Source organism: Aquarana catesbeiana, linkage group LG08 (assembly GCF_042186555.1).
Source record: "Aquarana catesbeiana isolate 2022-GZ linkage group LG08, ASM4218655v1, whole genome shotgun sequence".
NCBI lineage: Eukaryota > Metazoa > Chordata > Amphibia > Anura > Ranidae > Aquarana > Aquarana catesbeiana.
In genome coordinates, this window is record NC_133331.1 from 254,174,790 (window position 1) to 254,197,988 (window position 23,199).

General features: G+C 43.0%; 1 protein-coding gene across 4 annotated transcripts in view; it reads right to left on the reverse strand.

Moving 5' to 3' along the window:
* Positions 1–23,199, reverse strand: part of CENPQ (centromere protein Q) — a 494,148-nt gene that overhangs the window by 30,792 nt on the left and 440,157 nt on the right. The window contains exons 2-4 of one of the 4 annotated variants that reach the window (XM_073597029.1): positions 22,633–22,719; positions 7,058–7,118; positions 6,798–6,885 (exon numbers count right to left, since the gene is read on the reverse strand). In XM_073597029.1, the coding sequence (XP_073453130.1) occupies positions 6,798–6,885; positions 7,058–7,118; positions 22,633–22,695 (212 nt within the window). In that variant the 5' untranslated portion in view covers positions 22,696–22,719. The remainder of the gene's footprint in view (positions 1–6,797; positions 6,886–7,057; positions 7,119–22,632; positions 22,720–23,199) is intronic. The other 3 variants (XM_073597030.1, XM_073597027.1, XM_073597028.1) reach the window with 3 other exon arrangements.

Below are 23,199 nucleotides of genomic sequence, written 5' to 3' on the forward strand. Positions count from 1 at the left end.
AGGCCACCGGACCAACTGAAGGCATACGCCAATTTTTAGTGAAGTCACTCTCCATGAGGTTATGCTGAGCGAACCTCTCAGGCAGAACGAATACCTTGTAAGGGTGAGCTCAATTCATGTGCAAAACATCTTAAAAAGGAGGATCTGCATAAAAAGATTGAGAATATTATGGAAGATGCCATGATCCAAAACCTGTGACCTTTGGGCCAGAGGACTTGGGGAGTAGTAGCATCTAATTAGTCTGAACGATTTCTGCAAGAAAACTCACACATGCTTTTTGGGTCCGATATAAGCTCTGACCAGGCATAAATTCCTCAGGATGAGGATATTATTGTGTCCCCTTCTACTGGAACATTCTTGTTTTCCTCAACCTCATCTTCCACTGGTCCCTGTTCCGTTAAGGGGGGGGGGGGGGGGGGTTAAACAATTCAGCTTGCAACCAAGATGGCCCAAGCTGGACAAAACAGGGATCGCAGAAGAGAATTCTTCACTTGACACAAAGGAACTAGAGGAAGCTGCACTTGAAGTAGAAATACCAGTAAGGTGTAGGGAGTCAAAGCTGTGACCGCACTGCACATGTAGGCGCTCAGCCTAGCCAGTCTAGAATGAATGAGCAGAGGAAAATAAAACCAAAAAAAAAAAAAACAAAAAACTTTTACCCTCTTGTATTTGGCGTTCTGATCTTCCTTCGACTGCCCCTAAGTCCACTACTGTTATGTAGCGCTCAGGGCAGCCTATGAGTCCATATAGTAAAAAGCACACACAAGTCAAATAACATTTTTGGGGCCACAATAATTTTTTCCTTGTCCTGCGCCAGGGTGGGAGGGGGGTCACTAGAGAAGGATAATGGTACCAGCAGAGACTACTCCAGGGCACTGGAGAACCATTCCTCTGAGCGTAGAAAAGCCATAGTAGATGGACCTGGAAAAAGCCAGTCTGCAGACAATGATTCAAAAATTGAAGCCTTGCCTAGAGGGAAGATGTTATGCCTAAAAGGGAATTTCCGGTCTTTTTTTGGCCAGTGTCCAGTCACCTGAAGGTGACAGCAGAATAATCGTAATGAACATGAAGATACTGTGTCCTGGGATGTACATAACCTGGGGTAGCACTCTCGCCTAGCAGAAAAAAAAAAAAAAAAGGGGTCACTGGTTCAAATCCCAACCACGACACTACCTGCCTGGAGTCTGCATGTTCTCCCTGTGCCTGCGTGGGTTTCCTCTGGGTACTTCGGTTTCCTCCCACACTCCAAAGACATGTTGGTAGGTTAATTGGCTTCTGTCCAAAAAATTGGCCCTAGTATATGAATGTGGGTTGGGGACCTTGGATTGTGGGCTCCTTGAGGGTAGGGACCGATGTGAGTGTGCGATGTATGTGTGGAGCTCTGCGTAAATTGACAGCGCTATATGGGTACCTTAAATAAATAATAATAAATGGACGAGCATCTTAAATGAGACACAATGTACAGGGATAGGGACAATTGTAGACACGCACCCACACTCACTCAGGTAGAACTGAATGGACTGGTGTCTTTATTCAACCATACTATGTAACTATATAACATTTTGAATGAATATTGCGCGGTGTGTGACATTGTACCCAAATGACATTTTGATCATTTTTTCCCCCACAAATAGAGCGTTCTTTTGGTGTTATTTGATCACCTCTGAGGTTTTTATTTTTTGCACTATAAACAAAGAAGACAACAATTTTGAAAAAACAAAAAAAAAAAACCAAAAACGATATTTTTTACTAAAATAAATATCCCAATTTAAAAAAATATATATAATAATAATAATAATTTTTTCCTCAGTTTAGGCCGATATGTATTCTTCTATATACTTTTGGTAAAAAAAAAATAAATAAATAAAAACCACACATAGATCCACGTTCCTGCTCTTTGACGAGCAATCGCGGGTGCCCAGCGGACATCGCGGCCGCCGGGCACGCGCATCGGCTCCCTACATTCCCGGAAAGCTGAGGACGTCATATGACAGCCGCCCGGAGGGACAGAGTGTTCCTGCGGCCATCATATTACAATGGCTGGGATGGGAAGTGGTTCAAAAAACAAACTTGTCATACTTACCTACGCTGTGCAGTTGGTTTTGCGCAGACTGGCCCCCATCCTCCTCTTCTGGTGTCTCTCAGCGGCGCTCCTGGCTCCTCCTCTTCGAGTGCCCGATGGAGAATTGTTCTTCTTCGGGACACCCTTGCAGGCGCGCTTCCGTGTCCTGCTTCTGCGTCTATTGACACAGAAAGCAGGACTCGGCTCCGCCCCCTTGCCACTGAATTTGATTGACACCGGGGGCCAATGGCTGTGCTGCTATCAATCTATCTAATCAGGACACGAGACACCGGCCAGAGCTGGTGTGCTCATTCCCAATGTGGGAAACGCAGGGCTCAGGTAAGTAAAACAGGGGCTCGGGGGGCTGCTGAGTGACAGATGATTTTTCACCTTAATGCATAGAATGCATTAAGGCTATGTTCACTTTTTTTTTCTAAATTCCAGTTCCCTTATATATTCATGTGCTTTTTTTGCAAAAATATCAAAGCTTTTCATAAAATCTACAGACACGTACCTCACTGTCCTACATCAATGATTCCAAACGTATCTGTTGCTTCTGTCTTACGTTCTTAGACTGTAGGTTATGACACAACTGATCTCATTAGCACACACTCTGCATCATCCACCCTCCCATTCCCAGCTGCACGTTTTTTTAAATGAAATGCAATCAGTGATTATCTTTCTCACTAAAGACACAATATACACTCAGATTGCATAGTGTATGGTCATCTTTATCCACTTGCCGACCGCCTCCTGTAGCTATACGTCGGCAGAATGGCACGGCTGCGCAAAGTAACGTACCCGTACGTTACTTTGAATGTGCCGCCGTGCGCGCGCGCGCCTGCCACGAGCTCCGCGAGTCGGGTCGCGGCTCCCGCGGACCCAATCGCTGCGGGGATACCCGCGATCGCCTCACGGAGAGGACAAACGGGGAGATGCTGATGTAAACAGCATCTCCCCGTTCTGCCTAGTGACAGTGTCACTGATCTCTGCTCCCTGTCATCGGGAGCAGAGATCAGTGACGTGTCACACACAACCCATCCCCCCTACAGTTAGAACACATCCCTAGTACTGACTTAGCCCCTCCCCGCCCCCTAGTGGTTAACCCCTTCATTGTCATTTACACAGGAATCAGTGCATTTTTATAGCACTGATCGCTGTATAAATGTGAATGGTCCCAAAAATGTGTCAAAAAATGTCCGACATGTCCACCATAATGTCGCAGTCACAATAAAAATCGCTGATCACCGCCATTACTAGTAAAAAAAAAAAAAATATTAATAAAAATGCCATGCAACTATCCCCTATTTTGTAAATGCTATAATTTTTGCGCAAACCAATCAATAAACGCTTATTGCGATTTTTTTTTTTACCAAAAATATGAAGAAGAATACATATCGGCCTAAACTGAGGAAAACAATTTTTTTTTTAATATATTTTTGGGGGATATTTATTATAGCAAAATGTAAAAAATAATGTGTTTTTTTCAAAATTGACGCTCTTATTTTGTTTATAGCGCAAAATATAAAAATGGCAGAGGTGATCAAATACCACCAAAAGAAAGCTCTGTTTGAGGGGGAAAAAAGGACGTCAATTTTGTTTGGGAGAAACGTCGCACGACCGCGCACTTGTCAGTAAAAGCGACACAGTGCCGAATCGCAAAAAAACGCACTGGTCAGGAAGGGGGTAAATCCTTCTGGGGCTGAAGTGGTTATACAAGTACATAGAAGGGAGTGGACATAAACACTCAGCTGTCAAGCCCCATTCACATCTCTGCATAGCAGGAACTCGCATTCCCACATACGTTTTTTTTTTAGCGAGGTGGGGAGGTGTTTTGGAGCATTTTCACTCATCATACATAGGGCAGCCCGTCCACCTGAATCGCCCCAAAGAAGCTTCAGAGCTTTTTTTTCTAGAGCGGAGCTTGGTGCGTTTTTTACTGCGATTTCTGAAATGCAAGGAAATGCACAGATGTGAATGGAGCCTCATTGTTCTTGTGTTATCGCACAAATTTCACTTTCAGGACCCATTCACACCTAGCATAATAGGAGCGCACATTTTGTGTCTCGTTTTTACTGTGACACGCATAGGGCAGCCTGTTGATATAAATGGGCTGTGCTATATGTGGCTTATGGGACATGTTGGCGTTTTGTGGGTTGCGTGTTTTTTACTGTGCGTTTTGCAGCATTTGCCATTCGTTTTTTCACATGCCAAAATGTGTGTTTGCTTCTGTGTTTGGTGTATTGTTAATTAATAGCACTGAAAGGGCAACTAGTAATTTTAGGTGTATAAAGCTGGCCATACGCTATACAATCTGATTGTAAAATCTCCTTTAGATCTGCCATCAATTATGTAGCACATGGGCCTGCCTGATTGGAGGATACAGAGCGATTGGCTAAATAGGTGTTTCCTCCCAATATATAAATTTGGTAAATCTAAAAGGAGAAAAAGCATGTGGGAATGCGAGTTACCGCTATGCAGAGTTGTGAATGGGGCTTGACAGCTGAATGTTTCTGTCCCTTCCCTCCTGTGTACTTGTATAAAGATGGCCATACACTAAGCAACCCGATTGTGTATTTAGGCCCCTTTCACACTGGGGCGGTCGGCGGTAAAGTGGCGCTATATTTAGCGCCGCTTTACTGTCGTTTTAGCGGCGCTATTCGGCCGCTAGCGGGGCGGTTTTAACCCCCGCTAGCGGCTGAAAAAGGGTTGAAACCGCCCGCAAAGCGCCACTGCAGCAGCACTGCAGTATAGCCGCGCTGCCCCATTGATTACAATGGGCAGAAGCAGTTTAAGAGCGGTGTATACACCGCTCCAAAGATGCTGCTAGCAGGACTTTTTTTAGCGTCCCGCCAGCGGACCACTCCAGTGTGAAAGCCCTCGGGCTTTCACATTGGAGAGACAGCAGCGGCTGTTTCAGGTGCTATTTTTAGCGCTGTAGCACCTGCAAAGCGCCCCAGTGTGAAAGGGGTCTTAGTGAGTATAGTGATCACTGATCGATTGCATTTCATTTGAAAAACCTGCAGCTGAGAATGGGAGGGTGGATGATGCAGGGTGTGTGCTAATGAGATCAGCTGGTCAACTCCTTCCTGTGCCATCACCTAAAGTCTTTAAGGATGCAAGATAGAAGCAATAGATGTGTTTGGAATCATGGATGTAGGACAGTAAGGTATGAGTCTGTAGATGTTATGGAAAGCTTTGATATTTTTGCAAAAAAAAAAAAAAAAAAGTACATGAATGCTATATTGGTACATAGGGGAGCTGGAATTTAGGGAAAAAAAAAGTGAACTTAGTCTTTAAGGTGAAAAACCTTGAGGGTTTACAACCCCTTTAACCTTTCTGCTAGTACGTCTTGTATTGCCTAATAACGGCAATCCCCTGGAGGAAAAAGCAAGGGAGAATTACATTCCCTGTAGATGGCTGTCAGAAATGCCCTTTCCCCACACAAAACTGGAAATGCAGGCTACCTCCCACATCACTCTTGTTCAAAGCAGAACTCTAGGTAAACCACTACAGGCAGTCACCATACAGCTATGCAAACTATTTACCCTGCCAAAGAATGTGCCAATCTTTTCAGCCAGTTTTGAGATTTACCCACCACACAGCCAGGCAGGTGACACGCTTAATATTCTGACTCAGTAATGCAGCTTCCTGTGTTACAAACTCTACAGCCTCTCCACTGGACAATGAATAATCAGTACTGTCACACAGTTAGAAGGAAGGTGATCCAGGAAACCGTAAAACTCAACTAGGGAGTAGCATAGTAATATCCTTGGCCGTGCAGTGTGGCAGATGTGTGTGAATCACAAGACTGGCAGAACAGATAACTATAACTCTTTTGGCAGGTAACAATTCACACAAATGTATTAGCCATGTATTTAGTGGTTTGCCTGGAGTTATGCTTTCATTGTGTAGCCAATAGTCACTGCCATTTCTAAGGATCCAGACAGCAACATCCTTTTATTTCTGTAATACACAGACACAGTTAGTATTAAATAGAGCAATTGAGGACCTTGAGGCCCCTTTCACACTACCAGGATTTTACCGCAATTTTAGGGAATGCCTGTGTAAACTTGTGGTATATGGACCTCAACATGCATGAAAGTCAGATCAAAGTAGTAAAGGGACTAATTTGAAGTTGGCACGACTTGAGGTTGCACATATATGAATGGTTATCATTGGAAATCATGGGGAACGACCTGTCATGCAACTTAGCAGTCCCAAGTCGCAGGACAAGTTGCACAAGTGTGAAAGGGGCCTGAAGTAAAAAGCAAGTTATACTTAAATTGGTTGTAAACCTCAGACATGAAATATGAACAAGGCATATCCCTCTCTATAGTATGTACTTGTCTCAATCCAGAGAACTAAGTGTCCATTTCATCTCCTGCCTGGTTCCTCTGCTATCTGCATGAGTCACTTAACAAGTTTTTCTTCTCCAAGCTCTGCTCACTGAGGCCTACAGTCTGTGATTTCATCCCTCTACCCGCTTTTATCTGACAGCTTAGATAAGCTTTATAAATACTGCACTTTGAACAGGTGTAGCGAAGGGAGGACTGCAGATAACAAGGTACAACATATGTAGGAGGATTTGTCACCTGGGGCCAGTCACTTCACTGGCTAATTGTAAGGGTTTACAACCACTTTAATATATCAGGGTCCCCTCTCCCATAATAAGCAGCGTGTAAAAAAAATAAAAATAAATAAAAAAGTAGAGAAAAAAAGTTAATATTCTTACCTTACACCAATCTCTGTGCTGCAGAGTGTGACATCACAATCCTCCCGGTGAGATCCCAGCACAGCCCGGAAGCGTCTTCTCGCTAGATCTGGGAAGTATGGAAGCCGGGGGTAGGATAAGAATATTTACTGATTTCTTCCCTACAGGTTTATTTTTATTTTTTACTTTTATGCTGCATTTCTATGCGAGTAGGGGCCCTGATATATTCAGACCATAAATTTTTACTGCTAGGTCAGCATGAAAGACAATACAGAACATACGTTGTTTTTTGCTGCCACTTTGCTCCCGATTGCCCGATGGTTTCTTCTTCCGCTTTGTGACCTGTAAAACAAAAGTTATTTAGAATTAAAAAAGTCCCATGACATTATCACAGTGGGTATCTGGTTTTAACAGGTATCAGCTCCCACTTCTGGTCGGATTACCTGTGATGTGGCCCTTTCTCAGCAACCTTCTGGAACATGTCACAGGTCACAGAAAGCTGTGGGACCATTCACAAAGCGCAGCTTGCACATGTGCAGTGGCAAGCTGGAAGCAAAGTAGCTTCCCAAAGTAAACATGCTGGCGCCTGAAACTGAAGATGGCCGAAGAGCAGGATCGGGTGGGGACCATGCTCGATCCCTGGACAGGTAAGTGTTATATTATTAAAAGTCAGCAGCTACAGTATTTGTAGCTGCTGACTTTTCATTTTTTGTTTTAGACTGAAGAACCATTTTAAAAGATTCTCTGTAGCTTTGTCCAGTAATTAAAGTAACATTTCCCGCAAGTAGCCCACTTTTTACACACTCCGCCACCTCACACTGCTGGAGTTCTCTATAATAGAGCAGAGCTTCTGGGAATAGAGGAGTTTGTCCCCTACCCCATGTAACATTGGTCAGGCTTGTGCTTTCAATTTTCAGGCCTCAAAGCACCATAAAGTGGGATGGGGGGGTCCATGATGTCACCCCCCCCCCCTTAGTTCTGACACTAGCCACCCTGGAGCTTAGACAGGCGAAAAGGCATCGGAGAGAAGGCAGAGATAAAGGGTGTCGCTGGGTATATATACATGCCTAGGTGGGGTGGGCAAAGTGAAAGAGGGTAAATAAAGTGTATCTAATGACAAACTTTTTTTTAGTTTTGGCTGGAGGGAGAAAGGGTAAGAACCCCCCCGCCAGTGAAGATGAATCTCGCCAGTGGGCACACAGACCATTAAAAACCTGTGTCTTGGTGTCCATAAAGTCCCTATAACAGTGATGGCGAACCTTGTTACACCCCAGATGTTTTGGAACTACATTTCCCATGATGCCCAACTACACTTCAGAGTGCATGAGCATCATGGGAAATGTAGTTCCAAAACATCTGGGGTGCTAAGGTTCGCCATCAATGCCCTATAATATGGGCGATGCTGTTGACCCGCGATCTGCAGTGAATCGTTTTGTCAGCAGTGGCTGGCCAGTGATTAGCATGTGACCAGAAGGCAATATGCTGCCTCCCTCATGCCTGTTGGAAGAGGGATTTTACACAGAAATCCCTCTTCTCCATACTGCAACTGTGTCCATTAGATATGGTTGCAGCAAGCCCCATTTCGGAAGGTGGTATTGCCTGCCAAATGCAACATGCCCTACTTTTTTAGCCTCATGGGCATGACGTTATATATATGGGGCTGTTCGCCGGCCATTGCTGGGCTTTGACAGATGGCTGAGGTGAGTTAAAAATAGGTCTCAACCTCCTGGTTTTTAGGAGCTTCGCCGCTCCTAATGCGCTCCTAAGAAGCTGCTGGCAGGAGTTTTTCTGACGTCCTGCCAGCACACCGCTCCAGTGTGAAAGCCCGAGGGCTTTCACATTGGAGGGACAGGAGCCACTGTTTCAGGGAGCTTTGCAGGCGCTCTTTTTAATCGCTATAGCGCCTGCAAAGCGCCTCAGTGTGAAAGAAAGGGGTCTTATACTGGTTTTCCCTCACTTCCTGTTGTCTCCCAGGGCAGGAAAGGAAATCTTTCCAATCACAGCCAATGAAACCAGGATTTGTTAAAAGAAAAAACAAAGTGGGCTGGCTTGGGGCATTATGGATATATCGTATTTTTCGGACTATAAGACGCACTTTTTTTCCCCCAGAAATATGTCCCTGCATCTTATGGTGCGAATATATGACAGGCACCCCCCCCCCCCCCCGCCGCTGGCACCACCTCCTGCCACCGCTCGCATCGCCTCCCGCTGCCACCACAGGACGAGAGGCAGGAGAGCGGGGGACAGACTTCCAAACACCCTGTGGGCGCAGGGCGATCTTCCGGCTGGTTCCTGAGACAGAAAACAGAGCATTCGGCCGCTCGGGCTGCTCTGTCATCTGTTAGATGGAAGGTATAACATCAGGTAAGACTGCGTTTGTGGCAATGGTCACTCTGCATTTTCTATGGCAATGGTCACTCTGCATTTTCTATGGCAATGGTCAGGCTGCATTTCATCGCCACTGAAAATTATTTTTGTACACCATTTGGTTCAGAATATTTTTTTTCTTGTTTTACTCCTCTAAAACCTAGGTGCGTCTTATGGAGCGAAAAATACGGTATATTGATTAAAAAAAAAAAAACACAGGTGCAGGTTCAGCAATGTACATGTACTGTACATTGCCGGCTTGCTTCAGGTTTGGGGCGTGCATGAGATTGGATACAGCTTAAGTTTGGAATCAGATTTCAGCCAATGATTTTGGCTGAAACCTGCTGATCAGCTGTGTCCATAAACATACAGAACTCTGTGTAGAGCGAACAGCGATCTGGCTGTTTCTTCGCCCTGGAAAGCAGCGGGAAAAAAAAAGCACACATTACAAACATTACACTTGTTAGACACATAGTTAACCCCTTGATTGTCCCTACATGTTAACCCCTTCCCAGCCAGTATCATTAGTACAGTGTACAGTATAAGTACTGACTATTGTATTAGTGTCACTAGCGACATCAGTGTCAGTTAGGGACCCTCCCAGTCAGTGTCTTAGCGCCAGATTTCCTGCCACCCTATCACAGTCACATGCTGATCACCGCCATTACAGTATAGCGTCTATAGCTGCGTAAATTCTGATATATATATATACACATACATACACACATACACACACACACCATTAATTAAAAATATATATAAACTCCACATACACCCTCCACGTCCGTGTGTGTGCAGATAAAAAAATAAAAAATAAAAAGTATATGAAATCTAATAATAATATATTAATGTGGTAAAAGGGCTATCCCGTCAAGCCCTATTTAGTATGAAGTGGTAGGTACTTAATTAAATAAACTCAACTTATATATGTGCACATTCCAAGTAATGTTCCAAAATACCCACAAGTGCCAATGAACAGCTTAATTGCAGGCTGGTTGAACACCCAATCCCACATTAGGCCTTCACCATAATTAACCTTATGCGTAAACCAAACCAAAAGCAAAAACAAAAGTGCTGGTTACCGACAATAACCTTATATTAATTACTAAACATATTCATAAATAGTCCAAAACATGTAGATCAGTCCGTGATTGTGAAATAAAACTCCAGTGCAATGTGGAAGCACCCCAGCCAAAAAACTTGGAAACAGACTTAAATTTGTGACTTCAGTGCGTTCAGCGTTCTTGGTGACTTGGTGCTCCCCCTCAAGGGTCCCCACCCACCGAATCCCATCAATGTATACCAATAAGTACCATCCCCCTTGTCCCATGAGGGGCTTATATAAAAAAGGGGGGTCTGACAGGTTGCATATAGATTGTAAGACCCCACCCACTAGTAGGTGCCTAGTCACCTACCCACAATATCCCAAGAATGTAACTCTTATACTTGTTAGTGATATATGAATTGTGAAAGGCCAGAATAATAGGGAGGGGTCCGCAACCCAGTTCCCCTACGGATTGGCTATGAAGCAGTTTAAGTCTATATCTAGGTTGAGGCCCCTCGGAGCTAGAGACCCCAACCTATATATCCAACTGGTTTCATTTTGTGAAACCAGTGTGGTTTTATTGCCCCCTCGCCAGTGGTCCTTGACACAGTCGATCCCGAAGAAAACCAACCCAGTAGGGTCCCGATTGTGAAAAGCATCGAAATGGCGGGAAAGATGATGTTTTGGGAACCCTTTCCTGATGTTTTTAATATGTTCCCGTATACGCACATACAGGGGCCTAGTGGTTCTGCCCACATATTGCAACTGGCATGGGCACTCAATGACATATGTCACGTGAGTGCTCTGGCAGGTAATCAGTTTTCTAATACGGTATTCTTTATGATCCATCTTGGATCTAAAGGTATCCCTTTTACGAGGTTGCTTTTTGCTGACCCTACATGGTAAGCATTTTTGGCATTTATAAAAGCCTTTCATTTCTGGGAATATTTGAGTATGTTTTGGGGGGTTGATCACATTATGTACTAGGTAGTCTCTGAGCGTAGGAGCCCTTCTGTACACCACCTAGGTTTACTAGGTAATATATTAGCTAGGACCCTGTCCTCTTTTAGAATTGGCCAGTACTTGGTTAAAATTTGTTCAAACTCCTTATATTGAGCATTAAAACCCGTGACGAACACCAAATTAGTGTTGTTTTTCCTTTTCTTAGACTTATTGAACAGGCTTCCTCGGTCCATATTTACTATGTCATTCTTCAGCTTACGTAACATGTTTAATTTATATCCTTTCTCCTGAAATCTTTCAATCATGATGTCTGCTAGTTGCGAGTAATATTCAATGGTGATACAGTTTCTCCTTAATCTTATAAGTTGGCCTTTAGGGATATTCCCCTTCCAACGAGGGTGGTGACAACTAGTGATAGGGATATACCCATTCCTATCCGTGCTCTTGAAAAAGGTTTTAGTATGTAGGCGGTCATCCATCTTGAAGATTTCAAGGTCAAGGTAATCGATCCTATGGTTGTCCCATCTTCCAGTGAAGGTTAAGCCATACCTATTGGTATTAAGGTCTTCCAGGAATTTTTCAAAGGTCTCTGTCGTTCCTTCCCAGAGTATAAACAAGTCATCTATATACCTGCGGTACATCTTCAACTGGGGGATCCCCTTACCATAGATGTATTCTTCTTCCCACATGTTCATCATGAGATTGGCTACACTTGGAGCATATCGCGCGCCCATAGCTACTCCTTTAGTTTGGGCATAATACTCTTGGTTGTACCAGAAGTAATTACATGACATAGCCAGCTGTAAGCCTTCAAGTATGAAATCTATCTGTTCTTGTTTTAAAAGGGGTTAGTTCGTGAAGGGCTTTTTCTACCCCCAACAATCCATCTTGTTGCTCGATACTTGTATACAAGGAGTTTACATCAATGGTGGCTAATAGCCAATCCTTAGTCCCGTTGATACATTGTAGTTCTTCCAAGAGTTGGGCACTGTCACGTAGGTAAGATTTTCCCATTTTTACTAGAGGTTTCAAAAATGTATCTAAATATTCACCCAATCTGGAGAACACAGAGTTGATACCACTAATAATAGGTCTCCCGGGTGGCTTATGTAATCTCTTGTGGATCTTGGGTGTGTAATAGATAACCGGGGTTTTAGTGGAACTAGAGACTAGATATTCTGCTTCTTTACTATTTAAAATACCAATATCCTTCCCTTTTTTAACGTATGCTTTCAATTTCTTTTCATAAATACGCTTAGGGTTCTTATTGAGTTTCTTGTAGGTATCCTCGACCCGGAGCAGATTCTCCATTTCTTCCTCGTAGTCTCGCTTATTCAATATTACCAGTCCCCCCCCCTTTATCTGCAGGTCGTATAACCACTTCCTTTCTTTCCCCCAAAGTTTTTATAGTCTTCCAGATGTGTTTAGTCCTATGGTTCCTACGCTTGTCCAGTTTCCGTAGATCGTCTTCTACCATTTTTTGAAAGGCTCCCATACACTGGTTTCCTGATGTTGTCGGATTGAAGATAGAGTTATTCTTCAGTCCAGTGTGTACATATACTGACTCCTTTCTGGCTCTACATTCTTTATTCGTTAAGAAATGTTTCTTTAGATTCAGTTTCCGCATGAATTTTTTTAAATCAATATACGTTTCGAACTTGTCAAGAGACTTCTCCGGTGCAAATTTGAGTCCTAGGTCCAAAATTTTCATTTCCTCCTCTGTGAATATAACATCACTAAGGTTGAAAATGCCCTTTCCTAATATTCTCGTCTTCTTTTTCTTCCTCCCTCCTCTGCTTCCTCTAGTTGTCTTCTTCTTTCTTCGGGTCTTTGCGTGTATCTCATTTCTCTCACCTGATTCCTGTCCTGGTCTTCCCTGCGGTATCCCTGTTCCATATAAGGTTGGTATACTCCTTCCGGTGTCCTGTGTTCTCCTCGAATATCTCTTTTGTCGATATTCATTTCTCTCCATCCCGTGTTCCTGTAGGCGGGCCGGGCCTTCCATCTCCTCGGTGGCCTGTCTCTGGCCCATCGCCTGGGAAAATCCCTTGGAGGTCTTGGATCGTTCCGTTGGTAGTTGTAGGGTGGTTCTTCTTGACTACTCCCATATCTGACTCGCCTGTTATCTCTCAATGGTGAGAACCTATTCCTAATAGGTACGTTGTATCTAGGCGTCAAAGGGGTTCTATACCCAGGTTGCTCCTGATAATTCACATTCCTTTTTCCCGTTCTTCTTATATTTCTATGTGGTGTCTCTTGTTGCTGTCTGTATGGAATTCCACTGTTTTCTCTAGTTGTTTGTTGGGGTGTATTATACATCTGTGCCTCCATTTCCATCTCAATAGAGGTATCCGGACTGTCATTAATTCCCATATCATCTTCTGATATAAATTCAGAGTCTACACTGGTTGTTTGCCATTTATATACACTCATACTCTGATAGTCAAGTGTATCTCTTTTGAATTTCTTCTGCTTTTTAATCTGTATTTGGGTGTCATATTTTTTGATACTCTCCTGGAGTTCTTTCTCTTTATTTTTATACTCCGTCAGATTGGCAAATGGTAGCAACTGATTTTTAATTTCTAAGATACTAGCTTCAACACCCTTTAGTTTAAATCTTCTCCTTTTAATCATTTTATGCAACAATTCATTCTCGCAGCCATTAAAGAATGAGTACCACTCCTCCATTAATTCTGGGTCACTGATACCATCATTAGGGTCTAGTTCCCACCTTAATCTCCTAGGTGTCATTTTGGCTTTGATATAGGTTTCCAAACTCGCTATATCCCACCAGACCCTCAGCTGTTTTTCCAATGTATGTCTCAATTTTTTCATCAAACTATGCACATCTTGTGTTTTGTTAACTATATCTTGACTGAAGATATCTCCTAGGTCAATATTCCTGTTGCCCATATATCCAAAGATATCCATAGCTGCAGTTTAATGTCTCACCCTAGGGTGTGGACTAAATGGTTAAATACAATAAAGAGACTGCGCTTAGGACATATATAAAAGGTGTGCAGCCCCCCTAAAGAAACTCCACAGGTGTTTCAGAAATAACTGTATATGTATATATGAAAGTGGGGTAATGGCGCTCCCTCGAGTTTAATCGGGCAGATATATGGTATGCTAAACCACCAATAATTAAAAATATATATAAACTCCACATACACCCTCCACGTCCGTGTGTGTGCAGATAAAAAAATAAAAAATAAAAAGTATATGAAATCTAATAATATTATATTAATGTGGTAAAAGGGCTATCCTGTCAAGCCCTATTTAGTATGAAGTGGTAGGTACTTAATTAAATAAACTCAACTTATATATGTGCACATTCCAAGTAATGTTCCAAAATACCCACAAGTGCCAATGAACAGCTTAATTGCAGGCTGGTTGAACACCCAATCCCACATTAGGCCTTCACCATAATTAACCTTATGCGTAAACCAAACCAAAAGCAAAAACAAAAGTGCTGGTTACCGACAATAACCTTATATTAATTACTAAACATATTCATAAATAGTCCAAAACATGTAGATCAGTCCGTGATTGTGAAATAAAACTCCAGTGCAATGTGGAAGCACCCCAGCCAAAAAACTTGGAAACAGACTTAAATTTGTGACTTCAGTGCGTTCAGCGTTCTTGGTGACTTGGTGCTCCCCCTCAAGGGTCCCCACTCACCGAATCCATCCACCCCAGAGGGGTAACTCGCATAAGGAATGTAGTCTCTGCGATCCTCCTGCCGCCACAGTAGGTAGGTTTTCCAGGAAAATCCTCAGCATATGCAGATGGAGAAGTTTTAATCACTCATGCAGAAAAAAAGGGGGAAAGATGGACTCCCATGGTGTAGTATTTAGATTTAATCCAAAAAAAGACTTTATTTAAAACTTAAGAATAAAAAACTATAGTCCAGATCAACTGGCTATAGAGTTGGGCATCATACAGATAAAAACAAAAAACATGAAGTAATAAGCACACCGTTATCCTAGGTATGCAGCAAATAATGTGCCTTGCACAACCGCTCACGTATATGTAACAAGAACCTGGCCGGGTAGCTCGTATCCCGAGGTGGAATTAGGAAGCGTATGCGTTCCACCTGTGCTCCACCGGCCTAGTAAGCGGAAATGACGTAGCGTGCGTGGCGCCGTCGTACGCGTTTCGTCATAGACGTCCTCAGCGACGGTACCCGCACGCCACGCACCACGTCATTAAATAGGGAAGCAGCCATTCCGGAAACACCCCTCATAACCAGAGGCACCTATCATGGTTAACTTGTAGGAGGGGTTACGTACCGCATACACACCCATTCTCCCCAGGAGTGTACGCAAAGATGGTCACGATGATCGGTGTGCAGTGTCCGTATATTTATGGCTGATTTCCTAAATACAAACAGCTACTGGAGAGTATAGTCCGTACTGTGGGGGTATATTACATAGCCACTAAGTATTCATTATTACCAGTGTGGACACAAGGTCTAAAAGGATACACCAAAAGTGCATCCCATAAGAGAACCCCTGTGCTCATCACCAGCAATAAGTATAACCACAAATAGGTGTAATATTTTGAATGGAACGCCATAATGGTAGCCATAATAATAGATACACCAGGACCAATAACAAAAAATATATAATATAAAACAAAAACTAATTACCAATAAACAATAAAGTGTATAATGAATATATATAGTGTAGTGTGATAACACTATGGATACAATATCTATATATATATATCAGGTAGCAAAGGGAGCTAAATGGACTAGGCTACACCTCAATCTCATATTTGGGGTCATAGTGTATATGTCCAAGGGTAACTATCCCATCAATGTATACCAATAAGTACCATCCCCCTTGTCCCATGAGGGGCTTATATAAAAAAGGGGGGTCTGACAGGTTGCATATAGATTGTAAGACCCCACCCACTAGTAGGTGCCTAGTCACCTACCCACAATATCCCAATATCCCGTCACGGGTTTTAATGCTCAATATAAGGAGTTTGAACAAATTTTAACCAAGTACTGGCCAATTCTAAAAGAGGACAGGGTCCTAGCTAATATATTACCTAGTAAACCTAAGGTGGTGTACAGAAGGGCTCCTACGCTCAGAGACTACCTAGTACATAATGTGATCAACCCCCCAAAACATACTCAAATATTCCCAGAAATGAAAGGCTTTTATAAATGCCAAAAATGCTTACCATGTAGGGTCAGCAAAAAGCAACCTCGTAAAAGGGATACCTTTAGATCCAAGATGGATCATAAAGAATACCGTATTAGAAAACTGATTACCTGCCAGAGCACTCACGTGACATATGTCATTGAGTGCCCATGCCAGTTGCAATATGTGGGCAGAACCACTAGGCCCCTGTATGTGCGTATACGGGAACATATTAAAAACATCAGGAAAGGGTTCCCAAAACATCATCTTTCCCGCCATTTCGATGCTTTTCACAATCGGGACCCTACTGGGTTGGTTTTCTACGGGATCGACTGTGTCAAGGACCACTGGCGAGGGGGCAATAAAACCACACTGGTTTCACAAAATGAAACCAGTTGGATATATAGGTTGGGGTCTCTAGCTCCGAGGGGCCTCAACCTAGATATAGACTTAAACTGCTTCATAGCCAATCCGTAGGGGAACTGGGTTGCGGACCCCTCCCTATTATTCTGGCCTTTCACAATTCATATATCACTAACAAGTATAAGAGTTACATTCTTGGGATATTGTGGGTAGGTGACTAGGCACCTACTAGTGGGTGGGGTCTTACAATCTATATGCAACCTGTCAGACCCCCCTTTTTTATATAAGCCCCTCATGGGACAAGGGGGATGGTACTTATTGGTATACATTGATGGGATAGTTACCCTTGGACATATACACTATGACCCCAAATATGAGATTGAGGTGTAACCTAGTCTATTTAGCTCCCTTTGCTACCTGATATATATATAGATATTGTATCCATAGTGTTATCACACTACACTATATATATTCATTATACACTTTATTGTTTATTGGTAATTAGTTTTTGTTTTACATTATATATTTTTTGTTATTGGTCCTGGTGTATCTATTATTATGGCTACCATTATGGCGTTCCATTCAAAATATTACACCTATTTGTGGTTATACTTATTGCTGGTGATGAGCACAGGGGTTCTCTTATGGGATGCACTTTTGGTGTATCCTTTAGACCTTGTGTCCACACTGGTAATAATGAATACTTAGTGGCTATGTAATATACCCCCACAGTACGGACTATACTCTCCAGTAGCTGTTTGTATTTAGGAAATCAGCCATAAATATACGGACACTGCACACCGATCATCGTGACCATCTTTGCGTACACTCCTGGGGAGAATGGGTGTGTATGCGGTACGTAACCCATCCTACAAGTTAACCATGATAGGTGCCTCTGGTTATGAGGGGTGTTTCCGGAATGGCTGCTTCCCTATTTAATGACGTGGTGCGTGGCGTGCGGGTACCGTCGCTGAGGACGTCTGACGAAACGCGTACGACGGCGCCACGCACGCTACGTCATTTCCGCTTACTAGGCCGGTGGAGCACAGGTGGAACGCATACGCTTCCTAATTCCACCTCGGGATACGAGCTACCCAGCCAGGTTCTTGTTACATATACGTGAGCGGTTGTGCAAGGCACATTATTTGCTGCATACCTAGGATAACGGTGTGCTTATTACTTCATGTTTTTTGTTTTTATCTGTATGATGCCCAACTCTATAGCCAGTTGATCTGGACTATAGTTTTTTATTCTTAAGTTTTAAATAAAGTCTTTTTTTGGATTAAATCTAAATACTACACCATGGGAGTCCATCTTTCCCCCTTTTTTTCTGCATGAGTGATTAAAACTTCTCCATCTGCATATGCTGAGGATTTTCCTGGAAAACCTACCTATTGTGGCGGCAGGAGGATCGCAGAGACTACATTCCTTATGCGAGTTACCCCTCTGGGGTGGATGGATTCGGTGAGTGGGGACCCTTGAGGGGGAGCACCAAGTCACCAAGAACGCTGAACGCACTGAAGTCACAAATTTAAGTCTGTTTCCAAGTTTTTTGGCTGGGGTGCTTCCACATTGCACTGGAGTTTTATTTCACAATCACGGACTGATCTACATGTTTTGGACTATTTATGAATATGTTTAGTAATTAATATAAGGTTATTGTCGGTAACCAGCACTTTTGTTTTTGCTTTTGGTTTGGTTTACGCATAAGGTTAATTATGGTGAAGGCCTAATGTGGGATTGGGTGTTCAACCAGCCTGCAATTAAGCTGTTCATTGGCACTTGTGGGTATTTTGGAACATTACTTGGAATGTGCACATATATAAGTTGAGTTTATTTAATTAAGTACCTACCACTTCATACTAAATAGGGCTTGACAGGATAGCCCTTTTACCACATTAATATAATATTATTAGATTTCATATACTTTTTATTTTTTATTTTTTATCTGCACACACACGGACGTGGAGGGTGTATGTGGAGTTTATATATATTTTTAATTATTGGTGGTTTAGCATACCATATATCTGCCCGATTAAACTCGAGGGAGCGCCATTACCCCACTTTCATATATACATATACAGTTATTTCTGAAACACCTGTGGAGTTTCTTTAGGGGGGCTGCACACCTTTATATATGTCCTAAGCACAGTCTCTTTATTGTATTTAACACACACACCATAGTTTGCTGTTTGCTATAGATGCTATAACTTTCGCACACACCAATTAATATGCACTTATTGTGATTTTTTTTTTTTTTTTTTACTAAAGACGTATAGCAGAATACATTTTGGCCTACATTTATGAAGATTTGTTTTTTCCTTTTTTTATTTGAATATGTTTTAAAATAGAATAGTTTTTTTTCTTTTTTTAATTTTCGTTTATAAAAAAAATAAAATAAAAAATTCAAAACCCAGTGGTGATCAAATACCACCAAAAGAAAGCTATTTTTGGGAAGAATGATATAAATTTAATTTGCATGTAGTGTTGCATGACAGTTGCCAGTTAAACTGGCGCAGTGCTGAATAGCAAGAAATACTTGGTTATGAAGGGGCTAAAACCTTCTGAAGGTCAAGTGGTTAAAAGCAGACTTTACCAGGAAAGTAAAAGGGAGAGATTCTCCTTACTAAACAATGATCACAGAGGGAAGAGCGCTGGATAACAAGAGGTTAACTCAAGCATAGCAAAGCCTACTCTGAACATTTTTATTTTATAATGTTTTGAAAGGTGCCTTCTTTTTATTTTTGAGGATCTGAGTGGAAGCCTGCTTTAGTGCTCATGGACAGTGCGTTAGAAAAAAAAAAAGCTGCTCTAGCTTTTGGCTGTGTTTCTCTGCCCCTATTTAAAATAAATGGTTCCCTATGAGACCCATCTTAACTGATCCGACTTTCAGTCCATTGATTGGAACAGAAGTCGCATCCAAGTTGGATCATGATTATCTGAGGATTTTGAAGGGGAATCCCCACGCCCCAAAATAAATTGTGTGGGGTCCCCCCCAAAATCCATACCAGCCCCTTATCCGAGCATAGACCTCCTGGACCATACCCGACCCCACGCCCTCAACATTGGGGGGTGGGTGCTTTGTTGATGGGGACAAGGGCCTCTTCCCCACAACCCTGACCAGTGGTTGTGGGGGTCTGCGGGCGGCTTATCGGAATATGGAAGTCCCCTTTAAAAAGGGGGCTCCCCACCCTATGTGAATCAGTAAGGGGTACATTGTACCCCTACCTATTCACCCAAAAAGGTATAAAAAAAATAAAATAAAAAACACAGGTTTTTGACAAAGTCCTTTATTAAAGCAGCTCCAATGTGTCTTCTCCCCTCTCCAGTGATGCCTTCTCCCTCCTCCGGTGATGTCTTCACCCTCCAGTTCTTCTCCCTCTGGTGTCTTCTTCCTCCTGATGTCTTCTGCTCCTCGCTAGCTCCCGCTAGCTTTCTTTGTGTTAGGTCCGGCAACGTGTGCCCTTACTTATATAGCCATGGGGCGTAGCCATCCGGTGACATCAGGAGACTCCGCCCCTTGAGACGTTACCACCCCATCATGCCATGTGTGGTGACGTCACAAGGGGACGGGTCTCTGGGTGACATCACCAGATGGCCACACCCCATGGCTATAGAAGTAATGGCACACGCCGCCGGACCTAACAAAACAGCAGGAACTAGTGTCAGGAGAAGACATCAGGAGAAAGAAGAACCGGAGGCAGCAGAAGAACCAGAGGAAGAAGACAGCGGAGGCAGAAGACATCAGCGGAGGAGGGAGAAGACATTACCAGAGAGGGGAGAAGTCACGTTTGAGCTGCTTTAATAAAAGGACTTTGTCAAAAGCCTGTGTACTATTTTTTATTTATTTTGATACCTTTTTCAGTAAATGGGTAGGGGTACAATGTACCCCTTACTCATTAACATAGAATGGGGGGCTGGTAACTGGGGCAAAGGGGGCTTCCAGATTCCAATAAGCCGCCTGCCCGCAGACCCCCACAACCACCAGTCAGGGTTGTGGTGAAGAGGTCCTAGCTTCTGTCCCCCCCTCCCTTTCCTGACCTGCCGGGCTGCATGCTCGGATAAGGGTCAGGTATGAATCTTGGGGAGGACCCCACGCAGTTTTTTCTTTTCATTTTGGCATGGGGTTCCCGTTTAAGATCCTTGGAGCACAGGTCGCACCACAAGTCGGATTATCATGATCCGACTTGGATGCAACTTCTATTCAAATCAATGGGCTCTCATAGTGAACCATTGATTTTAAAATGTCCAAAAAAAAAAAAGCTTAACGCTGTATTCAGCGTAAAACGCACTTAGCAGCTTCAGACGTTTTTATAGCTGTAACGTCGGTCCTCAGAACGCGCTGGCCCTGGATTTTTTTCACAGCTTGAAAATGCCTTACAGCTCCTAAAAGCCTGTGTGTGCGCATGAGGCCATAGAATAACATGGAGAGGCGTTTTTTAAGCTGCAAAAAAAGTGCCTGATGCTGGTAAAAACAGCTGTAAAAACGCCCTTTGTGCATGAGGCCTTGAAACCAAAATTTTGTTTTGCAATTTTAGCTAAACTAGGGAATGGTCAAGACATGCATTGGGGAGATTTTTCTTCACTGGCTACCCTGAAAACAGAAGGGGACTTAAGAGCAAATCTATTTAAAGTAATGCACATCTTTTCTTTAGCTGGCCATAGATGAATCCGAATTCGGCTGGTTCATCAGGGACTGACTGAATTTGGTTCCATCTCTGGCCGTTTCTGCTCGACAGAAGTTGATCTAACAATTGACTTCTGACAAACGGTAATGGTGGAAAACATTTGATGATTAGAGGCTGCAGCCACTGATTAGTGTTTGACAGTGAAGGAGATCTGCTGTCAGAATACAATGTCACAGCAGAGAGGATTCCTCCATCCATCTCGCTTGTGTGGATGGAGAAATCCATTCTTTTTTTTTCCATTTGGCCCAATGGCTGCATGAGCAAAAAATTAATAATCTATGGGCAGCTTTATGGGCAGCTTTTCAGGTGACAACCCAAAATTTTGAATTTCCCATCACCTTTCGTACCAGTGATGATGAATACCAGAACAAATAGAAAATAATATCTCAGACAGTAATAGAAACCTGACAGGGGTTCTAACTGTATCTGAAACTTTTTTTTAGTTTAGCTATACTATGGTTGGGCAGAAGCAAGCAACTGTGACAGCTATTCATCACATGCCTTAAATGGAACTGTTTTGGAAAACAATTACATAGATCGGTTTAATTCTGCTTTAGGCTCGGTTCACACCATTGCAAATTGGATGCGGCGAATTCAATTTGCAACAGCAGGAGATTTTGACCGGCTCTCTATGGATCCGGTTCACATATCTCCGCAGCGAGTCCGGTGTGTTTTGCACAAAAACACTGTGTGCCTTTTGGTCCATTTTAAGTATGCCCAAAATTCAGGCTGAAATTGGACCTTACGTGATGAACCAGGACGCACCAGAACCCTGCTGTGAGATGGATTCGGTTCATATGTGAACCCAGCCTTAAGGGCCCGCTCATACAGCATCGAACAGCTGCCACACGCTAAACCACAGAGGTTTACTGTGCGGCAACTGTCTATTCTGGCTGCAGTGAGCCAGCAGTAGGGGGCAGTGTGGTGCGTGTTTCAGCACATCACACAACTCCCTTTTTTTTTTTACTTGGACTTTTTTCAATTTTACAGAAAGACTTGTGGCACTTTATTCATGTCGCTGTACAGCAGCGTGGTGCATTGCCCTGCTGTACAGCGACCCTGTACAGTGTGGTGCAATAAAGCATGTCTGCATTTTGACACAGCTCAGTGCACCTCACCATCGGGGTGCATTGCAGTGTGAACAATTGTTTCTGTGTCTCCTAACAGTGACCTGCGTTTTTCCAGTGTGGTAAAAGCAGGTCTATAGAAACAGGGCCTAAAGAGAAGGTCCATGGGGGTTGAAGTGTTTCAAGTTGTTACAACTGAGTAAGACTTACCTTTTTATCGCTCCCAGTCCCCAGATTAAAAGTCACCCCACGATTGGCATTCTTTCGTGGCATTGCTGTCCTTCATTGGGCTGGAGCCTAAAAAAAGATAAAAATATATATGAGATAACTCACACTCTCTCTAATATATACAGTGGCTTGCGAAAGTATTCGGCCCCCTTGAACTTTTCAACCTTTTGCCACATTTCAGGCTTCAAACATAAAGATATAACATTTTTATTTTTTGTGAAGAATCACCAACAAGTGGGACACAATTGTGAAGTGGAACGAAATCTTTTGGATTTTTGAAACTTTTTTAACTAATAAAAAAATGAAAAGTGGGGCGTGCAAAATTATTCAGCCCCCTTGCGTTAATACTTTGTAGAGCCACCTTTTGCTGCGATTACAGCTGCAAGTCGCTTGGGGTATGTCTCTATCAGTTTTGCACATCGAGAGACTGAAATTCTTGCCCATTCTTCCTTGCAAAACAGCTCGAGCTCAGTGAGGTTGGATGGAGAGCGTTTGTGAACAGCAGTTTTCAGCTCTTTCCACAGATTCTCGATTGGATTCAGGTCTGGA